Source organism: Tetrahymena thermophila (assembly GCF_000189635.1).
Source record: "Tetrahymena thermophila SB210 genomic scaffold scf_8254464, whole genome shotgun sequence".
In the NCBI taxonomy this organism is placed as follows: domain Eukaryota; phylum Ciliophora; class Oligohymenophorea; order Hymenostomatida; family Tetrahymenidae; genus Tetrahymena; species Tetrahymena thermophila.
Window position 1 is genome coordinate 191,596 of NW_002476241.1, and position 20,200 is coordinate 211,795.

General features: G+C 21.0%; 5 protein-coding genes across 5 annotated transcripts; 3 read left to right on the forward strand and 2 right to left on the reverse strand. All coding sequences in view use genetic code 6, as the record gives it.

Annotated features, from left to right (window-relative positions):
- Window positions 1-478: 478 nt before the first annotated feature.
- On the forward strand, window positions 479-2,905 carry TTHERM_00578970 (ubiquitin-conjugating enzyme family protein; the record flags this gene model as incomplete). The annotated part of the gene is made up of 1 exon (XM_001022898.2): window positions 479-2,905. Exon 1 carries the CDS (start codon window positions 608-610, stop codon window positions 2,903-2,905), a length of 2,298 nt encoding a protein of 765 aa, XP_001022898.2. The 5' UTR covers window positions 479-607.
- A 3,704-nt stretch (window positions 2,906-6,609) lies between these two features.
- Window positions 6,610-9,015, forward strand: TTHERM_00578990 (ubiquitin-conjugating enzyme family protein; the record flags this gene model as incomplete). The annotated part of the gene is made up of 1 exon (XM_001022900.3): window positions 6,610-9,015. Exon 1 carries the CDS (start codon window positions 6,709-6,711, stop codon window positions 9,013-9,015), a length of 2,307 nt encoding a protein of 768 aa, XP_001022900.2. The 5' UTR covers window positions 6,610-6,708.
- A 736-nt stretch (window positions 9,016-9,751) lies between these two features.
- Window positions 9,752-10,401, forward strand: TTHERM_000578999 (ubiquitin-conjugating enzyme; the record flags this gene model as incomplete). Its single annotated transcript, XM_012799498.1, has 3 exons — window positions 9,752-10,011; window positions 10,069-10,184; window positions 10,277-10,401. The coding sequence occupies 3 exons, from the start codon at window positions 9,752-9,754 to the stop codon at window positions 10,399-10,401; spliced, it is 501 nt and encodes a 166-aa protein (XP_012654952.1).
- Window positions 10,402-11,872: 1,471 nt separating this feature from the next.
- TTHERM_00579000 (Dpy-30 motif protein) lies at window positions 11,873-12,267 on the reverse strand (the record flags this gene model as incomplete). Its single annotated transcript, XM_001022901.2, has 3 exons — window positions 11,873-11,954; window positions 12,046-12,143; window positions 12,244-12,267. The coding sequence occupies 3 exons, from the start codon at window positions 12,265-12,267 to the stop codon at window positions 11,873-11,875; spliced, it is 204 nt and encodes a 67-aa protein (XP_001022901.2).
- A 1,572-nt stretch (window positions 12,268-13,839) lies between these two features.
- Window positions 13,840-18,582, reverse strand: TTHERM_00579010 (zinc carboxypeptidase family protein; the record flags this gene model as incomplete). The annotated part of the gene is made up of 3 exons (XM_001022902.3): window positions 16,955-18,582; window positions 16,394-16,688; window positions 13,840-16,344 (listed from the first exon to the last, which is right to left on the reverse strand). Exons 1-3 carry the CDS (start codon window positions 18,529-18,531, stop codon window positions 13,840-13,842), a joined length of 4,377 nt encoding a protein of 1,458 aa, XP_001022902.1. The 5' UTR covers window positions 18,532-18,582.
- Between the last annotated feature and the right edge of the window lie 1,618 nt (window positions 18,583-20,200).

The following is a 20,200-nucleotide window of genomic DNA, read 5'->3' on the forward strand; positions in this document are numbered from 1 at the left end:
AATACATAAATTAATGCAATTATTACTGAATTATTAATTAATAATATTTTTATATATGATAAATTTTATCAAATATCGGTTCTGGTAATCATTAGTTTGATGTGAAAATACAAATTTAAATGGTAATTTCAAAAATTTCACTATTTTTTTTAATCTTTTTTTATAGCTTATAAATTATTAGCTACTTTTTTTTAGGATATTTGAGTATTTTTAACTAAGTTTAGAATCAAAAAATTTTTTGCATTTAAATTAATATTTTAAATACGGATAATATATACAAGTAATAATTGTAAGCAAGCACCTGATTTTCTTTTTTTAGATAATCAAATTATTTATTAGGAATAATTTGAAGATTATTTATTGTAAGCAAGGTCAGATTTTCCAAATAAATAATCATCAAAAGTAGTTAAGAAATAGATCAATTAATATCATATAATTTTAATAATTTACATTTTAAAGCGATATTAATAATCATTAAAAATTACAATTCTAAATTCAAATTAAATTATTTTTTTGTCTTAGATTTAATAAAAATTTATTCACAAATTAAATTAGTAAAAATATAAAAAACTATCTGAATAACTAAATAAATAAATAAATAAAAAAAATGCTTTCGACATTAGAAAAAATCGATATTTTTGGTGTTGGTATAAACATTATGTTTAACTAATAGAGTAAACACAGGACGAGGTTTGGTGGATTTATTACTATTATTATTGTAACACTCCTTTCTTTGCTCTTTCTTTCTTCTATTAAATAGATGATTTACAAAACAAACCCTTAAGTAATTTACGAATAGTAGCTTGTTTCTAATCCCTCAAGGTACGACCTATAAACAGATAATTTTTCATTTATGGTATCTCTACTTGACTAAAATTTTAATCCAATTTATGATGAATCAATTTACAGAATAGAAGCCAGTTTTCTTTATAAGGAACCTTCAATCAACCCTGATGGATCTGAAGGTCCATCAGCTTTTAAAAATTAAGTGATTTAGATGGAACTGTGCACAGAGAAACATTTTTAAGTAGAAAATGCTAGAGACTATTTCTTGAATCTACCTTATTAGCAAATGCATTGCTTTAAGAATATAGACGACTTGTATCTTGTTGGTTAATTTGAAATGGATATATTTTCTGTTATTAACATAAGTGTAATCGCTTGTGACGAAAATGATCCTGAAAACAAGGTGTAGTGCCTTGAAAAAACTAAAAGGGATCAGATTTTATCCTTATCATCACTACAAGTTTACTATACCACATAAATAGTTCAAGTAAGCAATCACTAATAACCTTTCAGTTCAATAGGTACAAGCTACTTCTGGGAAACAAATATTGATTTTTTGTAAAACATAAGCTTGCTATTTATAAAAACATATATTGAAGACAATCAAGGTTTGATCTTAGATGACATTAAATTACAAAACTCATTGCTATTCAGCAGCGAGCGTATGATGATGTCAAGTAAAAAAGATTTCTCAATTTATAAAATAGGTATTTATTTAGAAAAAAATAAAGAACAAAAATATAGCAGAAAATATTTAAAGATATCAGAAGCTTTTTCTCAAGTAGGAGGTATATTTAATGTTCTATTTATGATTGGATGTATAATAGCTTAGCCGTATTCACAAATGCAGTTAAACAGGAAATTATTTAATTCAACCTTCTTGATAAACAAAGATTTTTTTGGCAATTCAGGAAGCAATATTCAAATTGGTGGCTCTGATAAAAGTCCTCCAATTAAAAAAGGAGAGTAAGACAGCTCAAAATAATCATAATTTTTATTCAATTAAAAAAAGCCCTCTTAAATTCTAACTAAAAAATAGTCTTAAGTTACAGCTAATTAAAATTAAGATCTGTAAACTAAAAAGTCATCATTTATTGAAACAAAATAAGAAAAAGATTCAAAGTAGCAATAAAATTAAACAAATGACAACAATTTCTTAGGTATAATAAAAACTCAATTCAATGATCTGAAAATTTCAACTAAAGAATACTTCCTATTTTATTTTAACTGCTTTAAATGGTATAAATCACAAACATTAGAAATGATACAATATGGATCTTAGTAAGTATTAAATTATATAGACATATGCTTCCTTATCAATAAAAGTATAGAGTTAGAAAAATTTAAAAGAGTCATGCTTAACGAGTAGCAAATCAAGTTATTTGATTTTATTCCGAAGCCAAGTATTGACTATCAACTATTATAGCAAATGCATTCAAGAGATTAGACTAAGATGGCTAAAAAAACTTAGTTGTAACTTAATTCGAAAAATAAAGTAAACAGTTAGGAAGATTAATTTACAATAAATAATCTTGAGAACAAAATTAATAAAAATAAGATGTAATTTAATATTCTTTCAGTGTAAAATAAGTCTTTTATTGATAAAGCTAAGGAGGCTTAATTAGCTTTTAATCACATTTACAGAAACAAAGAAAACTAATCAAAAATTGATCTCAAATTAATTTAGATGTTAGATGATAAGCTTGTTTAACTTCTTGATGTTAACGGTTTTGATGAAAGCACAGTTGGAGCTGGAACAAAGTTACAGCTTAATAATTAGTTTAGTAAATCAAAATTTAGAAATTTAATCACAAATTCAAATAACCTCAAAATAGATTTATTTTCAGAATAGAGCCTAATACTTAATAATCCACCCTAAGAGCCCTAAAATAGGCAATCAAATGAAAATAAAGATGAAAATTAGTAGGATAGGCAAAGTTACATTGTTTTAGATAACATGGAAGTGCTTTCATTAAATTAAGATGGAACTTCAAGCAAATATGAAACATCTGAAATTAATTTGAAAGGAATTCATAAATTTTAAAGAGAGTAAACTAAATTTTTAATTTCCTAATTACCAACAACTAAATGCAATCTCAGAAGCTCAACTGTTCTTTGAATAATTATTATGAAATATATATTAACATGTTTAATTTTCTTAATTATGTTAATTTGGGATTTATTTTGTTATTATTTTTCATTAATAATTTATTTTAAAAAAATCGAAGATACTTATTTGTATTTCAAAAAATTATATCTCATAATTGTTACCATTTTCTTTTATTGTAACTTTAAATTCTATTTCCAGCTTACAAATATAGATTGTCAAATAAAATATTACAATAATAAATTATTCAAATTAATCAGGATTGAATTAGTTATGACCATAAAAAAATTTACCCATTAAAATGAAGCAAAAAATTTCATCAGGTTTATTTACATATTAAAATTGTAAAGATTGTAGATATTGTCTTATAAATAATATTGATAATTAAATAAAATATAGTTTTAAAAACTATATAATAATTTATAATATCTTAATCTTTTCAGTGCTGATTTTTCAAAAATTTTAGTTTTCCATTTATCATAAGACCAAATACATTGAGTTAACTTTTTTTTTATCAAAGCTAATTATAATTGAATTTAACAGAATTATTAATATTAAATTTATATTTAATTTCATAACCCCTTAGCGACAACAGGTTTTACAAGCTTTCTGGCTCCATTAATAACTTTTAAGTTGTATTTTCTTCTTAAATTTTATTTAAATAGAGTTTCATCGTCTCAAAGCTATTTTTCTTCTATTTTAATTGAAAATATTTTGAAATATATTTCTTTTATTAAATTCATGTATGATAGTTTAATTTCAGAGACTTCTTAAGTAAATAAATAAATAAAAATTATATATAAAGATCTATATCTTATTTTATTCTCTTATTAATTTATTATTAACTTTAATAATAAAACTTTTTAGTGTTTGTGTGAGAAGTACCTGAATCCCCTTTTAGGATTCTAATGATTTCTTTTACTTGAAATTTTCAACTTTAAAATTATCTTATTAACCAGATGATTAGAATTTCTTAATCTCTTTGATTTCAATAACCTGTTTCATTTAATTGAGTAATTGAAATATCCTCATATATTAAGACCACATCCCCAAAGTTTTTTGGAATAAAGGGCCTTAAAAAAAGATCTAATTAATGAAATTAATTTTGATTAAACACATTTTTTTTCATTCATTTTAAAAGATTTTTTTTATTGAAAAAGTTAAAAAAAAACCCCATTTTAATTTTCCAAAAATTACCTTAATAATGTTTGACTTTAGTGTATAAGGAAATATTATATTTACTCAAAAAAAATAAAATAAATTAACAATTTATATTCTTATATGTAATAATTATTTACTGAATAATAAATAGCAATAATAAAAATCAAAAATGTGTAATTAAAAGTGAAGTCTAAGAAAGTAGAATGAGTTAAATTAAGAAAGATATTTAGTTTCTTATTTACCATCTCCAAGATGTGATCCTAAAATTTTTGAAAAGCAATATAAATATATTAATTAAGTAATATTTTTATTATTTCTGTTTATTACTGCTATTGACTTTGTTAACCATAATTATATATTAATTGTGTGGATATTTTAAGATTAATTCCAATCAATAATTTAATTTTAATTTTATTCTAAATTCTTTCCTTTTTTATAATAAAAACAAATCAATTTCCGAAAAATTAAGGCAAAGAAGAAACTGTCTGTTTAGTAAATTCTTTCAAACAAATTAAATTTCCAAAACTTAATTTCATATTTAATCAACTAAACAATTTATCATGTTTTTATGAAATGTTATTCATATTTATTGTAATTTATTGAGAAATAAACTTTTCTAATAAATTAAACTATTTTTAAAATAATAAATAAAATATAAATTGTATCCAAAAGTGCAATTTTGCTGATGCTTTTTAAAAATTACACTTAATTAGCTAATTAAAAAGGAATAATTTTGAGAATTATACATTTAAAAATAAATTGAGAAATTAATTATAGAATATATTTTCTTCCTTTAAAAATATATATTATAATTAAATTTAAAAATCATTTTTTTTTATTTAATTTTCTTATTTTTTCAATAGAAATTGTTAGATTTAATTCTTATTTTATAAAATTAAATAAAATAACTGTAATTTATATGATGAAGAATGATTTTGATGGATAAAAAATAACATCTTATAAAAAAATGCAAGATTATCAGTGAAATAAAAATAAAAGAAAATTGATAAATTAAGAAATTAATTTATTGAAAACTTTCTAGTAAATTCTCTTGATTAAGATCAATTTTAAGTAATATTATTTATTAAGAATTTATATTAATTATTTAAGAAACAAGACAGTATTAAGTAGTAAGGTAAACAATTTTAAAAATATAAATTTTATTGAGTTTATATTAATTAAAAAATTTAGATAATTTTAAATTATTAAACTGAGGAAAGTTTTTAATATCAAGAAGATTTTTTTGAATCAATGAAAAAAATAAGTAGATGTATTTTTTTGTTAAAAATATCTAGATTAAGGGTGTAAGACTAAAAAGAGAAAGTTCATTTACATTAATTAAGCCTTTCTGATTGATAATTGATTGTAGATTTTTTATTTAATTTTAAATTACTTTTTGATTGTAGAATATAAATCATTAATCTAAAAATTTTTTTCATTTTTCTAGAAAAAATACAAAAATTTTACATAATTAATTATAATTACGAAACTTGAAATTAAGAAATAATCATTCTTTTAAAAGAAAATTTATCAATTAATAATGATAGACATATATTTCATAAAAATTATTATTATTTTAACTTTTATTTTTAGTTTATGTTTTAATTAATTACTTTATTAAAATATTTTTATATCTATAAAAATAATAAAATATCAAAGAATACATTGATTTTATATTCTTTAGATTAAAAATAAATAAATGAGCAAAATTCTTTATAAAAAAATGTAAAAATAATTTGAATGAATCTAATTTTTCTAATGAATTAAAAAATAGATTAAAATTTTTTAAGTATAGATGATATTAGTATTCATTATTCTATTTATTTATATTTTAGTGCTTTAATGAATTTCTTATTATTAATTATCCTTTTTATGAATTAATAAATTTCATTTATTTTATTAAATAAATTAATTAATTTACTTATATTTAAAACAAACAAATAAAAAAGTAAATAGTTTTTAAAAAACAATAAATTAAATTTGATAAATAAATTTAGAAAATAAAACTTACAGATATCAATTTTATTTTTAATTGATCTCATTACAGATAGGAAGAATTTTTTTACTGAATGAATTTTTCTAAAATATATTTTTTTTAGAAGCAAAATAATATGGCTGATAGTTATTAAACCATATTACCTTGTTTTTGATTGTTGATTATTTATTATATTATTAAATTTTTTTAGCATTGTTCATTGCGATAAAAATGAAGATTATCTTATTTATTAATTTTCCAGATAATTATTTTTTTTTAATATTTTAATATCTGTAAGTAAATATCTTTTCACTTGCTTACAAATAATCTAACTAAATTCACTTATATGCTGCACTCAATAGAATCTTAAATATTTATCTATATATTTTTTATGATTTTACTTGTGTAATTTAAACACAGCAATCACACAAAATATTATTAACTTAACGCAACAAACAAAATAAGAAAATTGGGAAGTATCCTTTTTACAATAATTTACATTATTTAGGGGTTTTATTATATTGTAAAAATTATTATTGTTTTTCTAATCAAATTAGATTTTTTTGCTGAAGATCTAATAAGAAAATTTAAAATTATCAAATTTTGTAATTAATTATATTTTGTAGAAAATATATTAGAATATAAAAAAGCTATAAAAAAAAGAAGAAAAAAACTAAAAATGTTAACTGCATTAGAAAAAATTGATATTTTTGGTGTTGGAATAAACATCATGTTTAATTAATAGAACAAGCACAAGACAAGATTTGGTGGATTCATTACAGTTATTATTGTAACGCTCCTTTCTCTTCTTTTTCTATCTTCTATATAAGAAATGATTTACAAAACAAATCCTTCAGTGATTTATGAGCAGTAAATTGTTTCTAACCCCTCAAGATACAATTTAACAACAAATAATTTTTCGTTTATGGTTACTCTCCTTGATTCAACATTTAATCCAATATATGATGAAACAATATACCGAATCGAAGGAAACTTTCTTTATAAGCTGCCTACAATTAATCCAGATGGATCAGAAGGTACTGCTCAATTTTATAATAAGGCTATTGAAATGGAATTATGCACAGAAAAGAGCTTCTAAGTTGAAAATGCCAAAGATTATTTCTTAAACCTTCCATATCAAAAGATGTACTGCTTTAAAAACATAGATGATTTTTACTTAGTTGGATAATTTGAAATGGATATCTTTTCTGTTATTTAAATTAATGTAATTCCTTGTGATGATTAAGATCCTTAAAATAAAATAAAATGCATGGAAAAAACATAAAGAGATTAAATTTTATCTAAAACATTATTACAAGTATACTATACTACATAAGTAGTTTAAGTTAGCAACAATAAATAACCATTTAACTCTATTGGTGCAACCTATTTTTGGGAAACAAATATTGATTTTTTGCAAAATATCAATTTGCTTTATATTAAAACTTATGTTGAAGACAATTAAGGTTTAATTTTTGATGATGTTAAAACCTAAAATTCTTTACTGTTCAGCAGCGAGCGTATGATGATGTCTAGTAAAAAAGATTTCTCAATTTATCAAATAAGTCTTTACTTAGAGAAAAATAAAGAATAAAAATATCTTAGAAAATATTTAAAAATATCAGAAGCTTTTTCTTAAGTAGGTGGAATTTTTAATGTTCTTTTTATGATTGGTTGTATAATAGCTTAACCGTATTCGTAAATGTAGCTAAATAGAAAACTTTTTAATTCGACTTTTCAAATAAGCAAAGAAATTTTTGGTAGTACAGAAATTAATAATTAAATTGGTGGAGGTGATAATAGTCCTTCAAATAAAAAGGAAGAGTAAGATAACAAAAGAAAATCATAAGAATAATTAAATTAGAAAAAATCACTTGTATCTCAAATTCTGTGCAAAAAGAAATCTTAAAGTATTACAAATAAAAAATAAGAACTGTAAACTAAAAAAACTTCAACAAATGAAATAAGTAAATATAAAGATCAAAAGCAAGCATCAAATAAAGCAAACGATAGCAGTATCTTAGACATGATTAAAACTTAACTCAGCGAAGTGTAGATAAGTACTAAAGAATACTTTCTTTTTTACTTTAATTGCTTTAAATCTTACAAATCATAAACATTAGAAATGATTGATTATGGATCTTAGTAAGTTTTGAATTATATAGACATTTGTTTTATTATTAATAAGATCATAGAATTAGAAAAGCTTAAAACTGTCCTCCTGAGCGATCAATAAATTAAATTGTTTGATTTTATTCCTAAACCAAGTATTGACTATTAGCTTGTAAAACAAATGAAATAAGGAGATTAATAAGCTGATTTACTTAGAAAAAGTTAATATTAATTAAATTAGAAAAATAAATTAAACAGCTTAGAAGATTAGTTTTCTATTTATAACTTAAACAGCAAAAATAAAAATATAAGGAGGCAATTTAACATTCTCTCTGTTTAAAATAGATCATTTAATGAGAAAGCAAAAGAAGCATAAGTAGCTTTTAATAACATTAATAAAAATAAAGATAAGTAATCGAAAATTGATTTGAAATTAATTTAGATGCTAGACGATAAGCTGGTCCAACTTTTGGATATTAATTTATTTGATGAAAGCACAGTTGGAGCTGGAACAAAGCTACAATTTAATAATCTATATAATAAATCTACAATGAGAAATTTTCGCTCATTTTCAAATAACATCAAAATAGATATATAATCAGATTAGAGCATACCCTCAAGTAAAAAATAAGTATATATTAAAGATAAATTTTTGAGTGAAGAGAAAAATGAAACTTCATAAGATAAATAGATAGATATTGTTTCAGAAAATATGGAAGCTTTTTCGTTCAATCACTAAGCTATCTTTAGCAAAAATGAAATATCTGAAGTAAACGAACAAGGAATTCAAAATATTTAAAAAGAGTAAGAAAGATATTTAGTTTCTTATTAACCGTCTGCTAGATGTGATCTTAGAAGATCTACTATTCTATGAAATATAAATTTATAAATTTTTATTTTTCTTCAACACTAAATCGAGTAATGTTTTCATTAATATTTCTGTATCCCCAAAAAAATTATATTTCTGTTTATTACTGCTCCTAATTTTGTTTACTTTAAATTTTATATTTAATTGATGAATATTTTAAGATTGCTTCAATGATTTAAATTTTACTTGAGTTCTAAATGCTCTCATTTTTAATTGTAAAAATCAAAATAAAATAAATATATTTCAAAAAAAAAGTTAAGAAGAAAATTTTTACAAAATAAACTCTTTTCAGAAAAACAAAATATTAGAAAAATTGATTTTAAATTTAATAAGCTCACCAATTTATAATATATTGTAATTTATTGAAAATAAATTTGCTATAATTTTTATATGATCAATATTCTAAAAATTTCAATTTTACATTTTGTAAATAAAATTTTAAATAAAATAAATTTAGAAAAGAAGATTTACATTTTATAAATTTAGAATAATTAAATATAATATTTCAGTTGATTATTTTTAAGAGTTGTGTGTGCTAATGTTTTGGTTTTTAGATAATTAAAGAATTTCTGAGCAATAATGTGTTATAATAATATTTAGTTTTGATAACTCTAAAAGTTTTTTTAATATTTAATTTTCTAAATTAAAAAAATTTTTTTGTTAATATTATATATTTATTTTTATAGTAAGATACTACAAGCAAATACTTCTTCTAAACAAGTAAACCAGTCGAAAAGGCAATATGAATAAATCAAGAATATTAAAAGAAGCAAATGAAGCAGCAAAGTTGAAAGAAAAGGAAAATTTTGTTCTACTTTTTGATGAAAATGATATTTTTAAGTGGAAGGCTTTTATTGTTGGACCTGAAGATTCACCATATTCAGATGGAATATTTGAATTAGGCATAAATTTACCTTCAAACTATCCAATATAAGCTCCTTAAGTGATATTTAAGACAAGAATATTCCATCCTAATATACATTGGGAAACAGGAGAGATATGGTTAGCAATTAAATTTAAGTTTTTCTTTAAGAGTTTAATAATTTCTAATTAATTTAGTTTGAATGTCGTAAAGGATGAATGGTCTCCTTATTGGACTTTGGAAGCTCTTTGTAGAGCAGTGCAATAATTAATGAGTAACCCAAATGCTGACTCACCACTGAATTGTGATGCAGGTTTATTTCATACAATTATAGATTAAAAATGATTTATTTTACAAATAAATTAGAACTATATTCTAATCTTTATTTTATATTTTTTTAACTAGGAAATCTTGTTCGTAGTGGTGATATGGATGGTTATTTAAGCTTAGCAAGAGTTTTAACAGATGAGTATGCAATTTAAAAAGATGAATTCTTAAAAAAAATATAGGAATAAGCTTCAAATAAATGATTATAGTATAATTTAAATAAATAAATTAATGATTTTTGTTCAGCTGAAAGTTCTTGTCGATTGATAATAAGATAAGTAAATACCTACCTACTTTCCAACTAAGCTATAAGTTAGGTAGAGTTGATAAATAATAGATTTATTAACTAAAATCGATGGAATAATTAATATGAAATAGTATAAAAATGTATATAATACTCACTTTATAATTAACTTTAATATTTTTGTATTGTCTGAAGATTTCAAATATTTGAGATAAAAATCACTTCCATTAGTCTAAAAATTTAAAGCTAAATTATTATTCTATAATATTCATTTAACAGAGAATGATCTATATTACCTATTATAATTCCACGATAGTTTTTTTATAACAAATCAATAAAAGAAATTATAAAATTATATTCAAATACAATTTTTATGTTTAAAAATAGTGAAAAAAACAATAAAAGCAATTTGTAATATAAAATAATTATAAAGTATCATAAAAATTCAAAAAATTAAATTGAAAGATTTTTAATAAATTAAATTGTTTATGCAGATATTATGGTCAAATATTTTATAAATAATTAATCTAAAAAAGTAGCATTAAACATTCTTTTAATATTAAATAAAATTTTTAAAATTTTATGAAAATACTGACAAAAATTCTGTTTAAAAATAATAATAATTTTTTTTTCAATACCTCTCTTTCTAGTTATTATTAATTAAAATTTTATTTTATTTAAATTTAATTAAAAAAAAATAACTTAAAAAAATATTTTTTTTCTTTATTAGTAATTTAACTTAAAAAAAACTTAATATCTGAAAAAAAAACAATTGTTTAAAGCTAAAATACTGTTTAGATTTAGTAATGAATAAAAATGTTTAAAGCAGACAATTTGATCTGTATTTTATTCAATTCATACTTCAAAAAGTAAAATAAATTATTTTTCAAATTTAATTTAAAGTAAAGATGTAAAATAAATATTTATAAATGGATTTACTACTTAATTTAAAAGAAATATTTTTAATGCTATTCTAATATTTTATATGAATATTTTAATAAAATTAATATGAATCAAATTGTGAGCATCTTAAAGTTAGTAATAAATGCAAACCTATACACACACGTAAATTGAGATTTTTAGTACATTTAACAATTTTAGATAATATTATAGATGTTGGATGAAAGCTATAATTTATGAATCAATTTATAAGCTTATAATAAAAGATGTAACAAGCGCTGAGAACTTTTCCTTATATCTTATTCATTTTATTTTATCTATTTTATAGCTTTTGTTTATACTAAAAATTCGTTGCTTTTTTTATATAAATCTTTATGAGCTTGCAAAATCTTTATACCAACTATAAATTACTCAAGTAAAAATAACTTTGAAGAGAACGATACATTAAGGCTTTATTTAATAAAATTGTACAATATAACTAAATTTATAATCTAGTTTAAATTGAAAAAAGCTTAAAATGATTTACTTTTTCACTTTTTCTCCTGAGCTTATGCATTTTCAGGATTGTTAGCTAATAAATATTAAGCGACGAATTCAATTGGATTGGCAGGTCTATTTTCAAAATGAAAAAAATTGATTAAACTAATCGCAATTGTTTAATTGTTTAATATTCTAATTATGGATAATTGATAAAAATGTTTACCTTTCTCTAACTAATTCAGTCAAACTCTATAAGAGTAAAGGGACCACAGTTTAATCTAAATAAGCTCTAATTGGCAAGTTTTAGAGATTGTTTTTCTTCTATTTTTTAAATAAAAAGAAATGAAAGTTATTCATTTAGCAGGAAGGTAGGCTTCATGTTTAAAACATTTAATTAACAAGATTGCTTAAAATAATTTACATCTTCTTCGTTCTTATCGCTCATTTATGCTTTATTTCTTTCTTTTGAATATTGTTTTTTTTATAAATTTCTTTCTTTTAAATTCTTAGTTTGAAATTATTTAATTATTATCTATTATTACCAATAAAGAAACAAAATAAATAAATTAATAAACACTTAATCTGTTTAATAGCATTTCTAAGAATAAAAGCAATTCATATTTCAATTATTATTGAAAACAAAATTTTCTCTTTGATTTACATTAATAAAACTCAAACTTCTTTCTTTTATTTATCTGCAATATTATTTAAGTTTCTTTTTTTGAACAAAAAATATATTTAAAGAAATTTCAACAAATTTTTTCATAATTCATTAGCAAATAAAATGTTTTCAATAAAAATGAATAAAAACTTTATTATTGAATTACAAATTTATGAAATTGTTTTTTGATAAAATTATTTATTAAAATAATAAGAATTTAAAAATTATAAATATTTTTATATTATTAAAATTTATATGTTTACATCTTTTTTATGATAGATTAAAAATAGTTATTAATAAAATCATCAATTATAAAGTATGTTTGAATGAGCTGAAAAAGAAAATTTTTAATTTTACAAATACTATTTTTATTTTTTTTTAAAGTAAATACTTAACAGACAGGTTTTATGTGTTTATTTATGAATAAAACAAAAGCGGTACAAATAATTTTAAATCTATACTTAAAAAGAATCAATCAAAAAAATTATTAAATTAAAATACACATCTCTCAATTAATTCTATTCAAGTATTATTTTGAAAATTGTATAAATTATTTACCAAAAAAAACAATTTTTAATTGATTTAAATAACTAATTCTTATAAAAATATTAAACTTTATTAATTTTTAATATAATAAATAAATTTAAGTTAAAAACCTAATTTAAAAATATGTTTCTAAAAAAATAATTAATTTATATTAAATGGGAGTTATAATTGAAAACAAGAATTACAGCAATAGATATTGCAATAAAAAAATAAAATTAATTAAAATAATAAAGGACTAAGATAAATAGGCAAAAGGATTCATTTTAATTCAATTAATATTATGATATTTAAAAAGATTTTTCTTTAATTTTAATATATGAAAATGATGAGTAAAAATGCTAACTTCTGAAATTATCTTCCAAATTATGTGCTTTAAAATATATTTAAGAATTAAATATATATTAAGTATAAAACAATTTACTAAAAAGTATATTTCCTGATATCAACAATCCATATTTTTAATATTATTTTTTAAAATTATAAGTAAATTTATTTCTTTTCAAATAAATAACTATCCATAAAAAAGCAGATTAACAATCAGTAAAATTATTGAATTTACTTGAAAATTTTTAAAGTAGAAAATAAATATATATTTATTATTATTTTTAAATAAATTAATTATAGTATTCTTCTGCTTAAAATTAAAATTAAGTAAAGTTTATACAATAGGAATAATAGTTCAGAAATTATAATTTGAAAGTAATATAATTTATGATAATTTACTATAATTAGATTTGAAATTGTTTGATTAAATATTATATTATTAGTTATTACTTTATTAAAAAAGTAAGTTAATGTTTACTTATTTTGTCATTCTTGCTATTGTTAATTTAATTTAGCTTAAACATTTGTAAATGATCTCTTGCGACTATAGACTATTTCATATTTATTTTAGAGTTTTTAATTAAGCAGGTGTTCGGCTGTGTTTATATCTTTTTCTATTATTTACGTTTAGTTTAGTTTTTTGCTTTAAATATTTGCCTGCTTTTATTGTAAAATTTATTACTTTTAATTTGAATAGTTAGATTATAAACTTTTAATTTGAAAATTGTTGATAGTTTGATCTTAAGAGATCATTCTAAATGGAGATACTCTTTCAGTATCCTTCACTAAGAATTTGGGTTTTTCAGGTTGATAGTTTAATTAGGTATAATTATTGTTTGCAAAATTACTTGTTGTTTAATAAAAAATATTATTATTTGTTTTGTTTTAGGTATTATTTAATTGATTTTAAACTATTTGGTTACTAAATATGTTTAAGTTGCTATTGACGAATGCAAAATTATACATTTGATCTTATGTATTTTATTATTCTTTTGGCTTTTTATTCAATATTTCTTTCCTGTTTACATCATAGGCTTGCTATTATTCATAGTTCCTTTATTTTAAGTAGCTAGTTTAAGCCATTCTACTGTGTTAAGTTTCATTCAATAGATTTTGTTTATTTTTAAACTGATTTGATGCATTTTGTTAATTTTAGCTATCTTGAATGATTCGATCAGGTGTTTTATTATTTTTATTTTAATTTTAACTATTTAGAAGTTATTCTTACTAAAATAAATAGTTATTTAGACTGGGATTTAATTCATAAAGTTAATCAAAGTCTTGTTGTTCAGTTTGTAATTTCCCATTTTGGAAATTATTTGATAAAAATAATTCAGGTTCAGTTCGTAATGAGTTTTATTTTTTTTGATCAGACTTGATCTAAGCTGATGTTATTTGTCTGTTAAGTAAACGTTGATTTGGACTTGGACTATTCTACGACATAACAGTCTTTATTTTTTTAACTGCTATATTTTATTAATGCTGCTAAATGTATCTTTACAAATTAGATAGTTTATATCCAGTTAAGAATTAGTTTGTTCTATTTTTATATTAATTGTTATTGTTTAAAAATTAAGTAGTTTGTTAAAACTCTGCTGCAAAGCCTTACTAGAAATAGTCTAATTTTGCATTTGAATTTAAGAAGTGCATGTAAGAATTTTTTGTTTAATTTTTAGGATTACTACTATATACTGTTGCAACTAGAGTAGATTAGCCATCACTTGTTTTGTTAGCTAAAAGTTACTATGGCTGAATGGATTCTTTTATCTAATTTATCTCTGATTAGTTATTATTTTCAACAAATTCATTTTCAGCTTAATTATTTTCTAATAAATTTTCATATTGTCCTTCCTTTTGAAATTTGGAATAAAATCTTGGATTCGTTTTGGTCATAATATCTTCAGGAATTGTGCTTTTTTTATCACTTTCATTTCTATATATTGTATTATTTGATGTTTGGCTCCTAAATGGTGGCTGAGGAGTTTAACTTTTTCTAAAATTTTATTTTTAAAAATAGTTTGTATTTCTTGAAATACCCTCAAAATTCTTTTATATTGAATCTTCTTAATTCTGCCTTTATTTATCTTCTGCAATTTCCTTTTATTGCTAAAGCTTGTGTTGACATAAAATTTAATTTTTTTAAAATTAATTTTTCTCGTTTTGATAGAGTATTAATTTTTGTTTATTAGGTAAATTTGCTGATAAAGGAGTAAATTCGTTTACTGAATTAATTTGCTATTAAATATTAGTATTAATAATTTGGTAGTTATCTGCTGGATGGCACTTAATTGGAGTTTTTCTAGATTAAGTGTTAATAAAATTATATATTTTAGGTGAGGTATCAGTTTCTAAAATATCTTATTATGTTTTAAGTAGAGTTTGTTTGCCTGAAATTTAAGTTAAAGGCCTACTTGGTTACTTTTTTAATTCCTTCAGATCTTAAGAAATAGCTTTTTCTTCTTTTCTCTCTTTCTCTCTAATTGGGGATTTTGAAAAATATTTTGTAATAACAATCCTATTTTAATAAGAACTTGCTACGCGCTTCCTTTTCTTTTTATTAGACTATTATTCATCATTTGTAGGCAAAAGTTAAACAAGTTCTTTTTCATCTAAATTATCACAACTAGGCTAGCTATCTGATCCATCACTTTCACAATCATCTTAATTTTTATTATTTTAAATTAATTCCTGCAAATCTTAAAGGTTGATATTATTTTTTTTAAGGCATTCTTCTTTTTCATTTGAGAATCTGCATAAAATTGATTTAGCTAACGACGCTCCTATTTGCTTTAAATCCTCAATATTAAAATGTATCAAAAGGCTAGAAGGTCCACAAAAAGATGTTTCTATAGTAAATATATTTTCAATGTTAAGGTCTCTAAATAAAGTCTATCTAGAAGTAGACTCCTTGCTCTTATAAATCCTAAAATCACAGCTTTTGAAATCAAAAAATGGATTAATCTTGCTTAAAATGAATGGAAACTCCCTAACCTTTTTTAAAAAACAAATAAGAATTTTTTCTTCAAAAGATAAAATTTACTGAATAAAAATCATTTCTTTCTTCACAGCCATAAAGGAAAAAGTCCTTTTTCCGAGAATGGCCATGCAGATCACAATAAAGTATAAGTGGATAATTTTCATTTAATTCATATATTGCTCTCTTTGTATAGTATATCTCAGGGTGAACATTTTTAATTGGGAATCTCCACCTTCTATTTAAATCGCATCCTGCTAAAGAACATCTGTAATTCCCATGAATAACTCCATCTGGATTGAGCATGGGAACTATTTTAAATATAAATTACTCTCTCAATTAATAAGCTTCTTCTGAATCACTAAATTAATATAAAAAATTAGGTTTAATTAAATAATATTTTTAATTTTGATTTCTAAAAACTGATTAATTTTTATTATACTTTAAATAAAAATATAATTTAAAATCATTCTTCTTGAAAAAAACAAAGAAAATTTAATAAATTTTCCTTTTAAAATATTAAAATTAAATTCTTAATTTTTATGAAATTTTTTTAAAAACTTTAATTTATCCTATGAAAACTGTCAAATAACTCAGATAAATTCAAAAATTAAACTAATAAAATACCTCAGCAAATAATTAATTAGCCCTTCTAAAACATAGCTGGATATTGTTTCTCCAGGGTGAACTCTACAAGTAATAAAAATAGCCTTTTTTTGAAGATCTTGATTTTATTTAGTAATAGGGTTTGTTATTGTTATGAGGAAAAGCTGGTTTCCAAGAAGTGTGTTGCATAGGGAGCGCATTGAGAAAAAAGTATAATTTTAAGATAAAATACTGTTAAGATATTTTTACAACTATGAGTAAGTATATGGTACACTGTATGCAAAATAGGTTTCATCCTCATCGTATTCGAAATCATATTTAAACTGGAGCAGATAAGAAACTTTCCCGTTTTAATTAGAAGAGAAATAACTTACACCTTTTTATATAGTGGATGAACTGTATTTTATGTTAAATCCAGATTTATGCCAGCCTATTCCTGAATATTCTAACTTTTTTTTACTAAAAACTGATATCTTCATTCCCTTTTAAAAAAGAGAATCTTTTTTGTAAAAATTGCCAATTGTGAACTAGACTTTTTGGCTCTTAATTTTATTGGTAACTTTAAAATAGAACCATTAGGTATAACCATTTGTGTTTAAATCTTATTAAACTAATAAATTGTATTTTTAGTCATTTATCATATAAGCAGAAGCCAGATTTCCACTTTCAAATTAACTATCAAATACCAAATTTTCGTTTCTTGTATTGCTTAGTTCAGACTATAACATGAATTTCTTACTTTGAGTGTCTTTAATAACTTAAATTCTATTTTATAAATTAACTAGCATGTGCTGATTTTACTTTTTATAAATCAGCTTTACACCTGTTGATTTTTGGGATTCCTCATTCTAGTAAAATTAACAAGCTGTTTAGCCTTTTAAATTTTCATACACTGCTGATTCAGACTATTTCTTTTCTTTCGTTTTTTACTTTTGTTTTACTTATTTATTTAGCTTCTCAGCACATTCTTTTTCTTCTTAATAAACCTTTTGGCTTTCTTAGCTTTCATCAATTTCATTTTTTTCTTAGAGATTTGAGGATTGAGATGATGATTTAGATAAACAATTTTGCTATTCATTCGCATTCAATTAAGTTTTATTCTATTATAGTTTATTTTCATAATCCGTATGTAAAGGCTCCCTACTATTTTATTATCCCAAAACTAATAATTCGTCATCTTGCTTAAGCTAAAATATGCATTATGTGCTTTTAAATTTAATTTAATCTTCCTTTTGTGATTTGTCTCGAATCGGGTTTGCTTCTGGCAAAAGATTCAAAAAAGAATATGAACTCATTTTATTTTTTTACAAAATCTAAGAATTTTCTTCCAAAGTTACAGAATGAGATGAAGAGCAAGGACTTTTTTCTTTATTTTTACTATTTTCAATTAAATCAGCCTATGAATCAGAGTCATATTGTAAATGCTACTATTAAAGTTATTAATCTTTAAGTTTTTAGAGTGTCTCCTGATTAAAGCTATTTATGAGCTTAGTCTTAAACTAACTAACCTTATCATTTATGATCTCTTTGAAGCTCTAATTTTTTAAATTCTAATTTAATCGAGGAGTGTTTTTTGAAGGTGAAAGTAAAAGCTGCATTTAATAATCTTATAATAAACCTTCTTACTAGTGATAGAGAAGGATTTAAGTAATATATATTAACTTGAATTTTAATTAATTAATTTATCAGTTATCACCAATAGTTAAAAAAGTCTTTTACTAAACCAATTTCTAATATCAATATTTGAAGTCATGCATTTTGCGTAAATTTGTAAATTAAAATGTTTGTGTATCTTATCTTTACTCATTTTTTCACTTGTACTTGAATATATGCAAACAATTTGAAGACTTTAAGAACCAATAATTTATGAATATTTTTTACTTAACTTTACTTATATTTTTTAGACATCTTAATCAAGCAAAAAAAAGTATTTATTTTGCATGGATACGTTTACATTTCAAATTCATATCAAACAAACAATTTTATTTTTATCATAGACAATTAAATTTTACAAAATGTAAGTATTTTTGTTATCTAAAAATTACACATAAATTAAATTTATTTAGCCAGAAAAGATAATAACTAAAATTAATAAAATCTTATTTTTATTTATTTATTTTAGAGCTCTCTTTCATTAAAAATCAAATAATAATTCTTTTAATTTGCATTCATAAAATCTATCTCTTCATTTTTATCAAATATTATTTTCATTCCATAATTAATGTCTTCTAATTTAATTTGTAATAATTTTAGAGAAAAATAATCATTTTTACAAAAATTTAAAATAGAATTTAATAAAACAATAATAAAACGAATTTTGGTTTTAGTGGCTTGATTAATTTATTATTGTATGTTTTAATATTTATTAAAAATTAAAAAAAATTTAAAATATAAACGCTAAATATTTTGAGTAGTAATCAGGAATATTGTTGGGGTTTTTAAAAAGTGAGAAAGGCTCTAGTCAAAAGTGAAAAATGAATAGAAAAAATTTTTTGGAATATTTTTTTATCATCAAAGTCTTACAATACCAAAAAAATATCATTAAAAATCATAATTAGATGGTTTTAATTATTCGATACCTCTATCACAAACCATTATAATAAAAAATAACAAAGAGTGAAAGTAAGAATAATTTTAGATAAAATTAATAGAAAAATTGTTGAAATATATTAAAAAAATATAAGTAAATAAAATTATTATTTGGATTTATCATGTAAATCTATTTTATCATAAAATAAATTGATATAAAATTTCTTTTATTCTATATTGTTTCTTTTTCTTAGTTCTATCAATTTAATAAATTTAATTCTGATTTGAGAAGATATTTTTTTACGTTTTTGGTTTTTGATTATTAAAAATAATTAGTTAAAATAAATGAGTTTTTTGAAATAAATTTAGCAAACAAAATAAATGATTTAATTATTATTTTAAGTTCTAATTTAAAAATAAATAATTGAAATTTATTATTTAATTTATTTAAAGTTTTTAAATAATGAATTATTTTTATTAAATTTTGTAGATTATTTCAAAAAAATATTATTATCATAAAAGTAGGTTTGAATTTTTTATGTTTATAATTTAATGAAAGAAGAAAAATATTTTTTTACTTTTAGATTATAATAATAATAACTATTTAAGAATCTTATAATTAAAATAAAATATTACTAAATATAGGAACTTTAAAAATAGATAAAAAGATATATATTATTTTATTTTTACGTGTGAATTATTCAAAATATAATTTAGATTGTTTGTTTTTCAACTTGT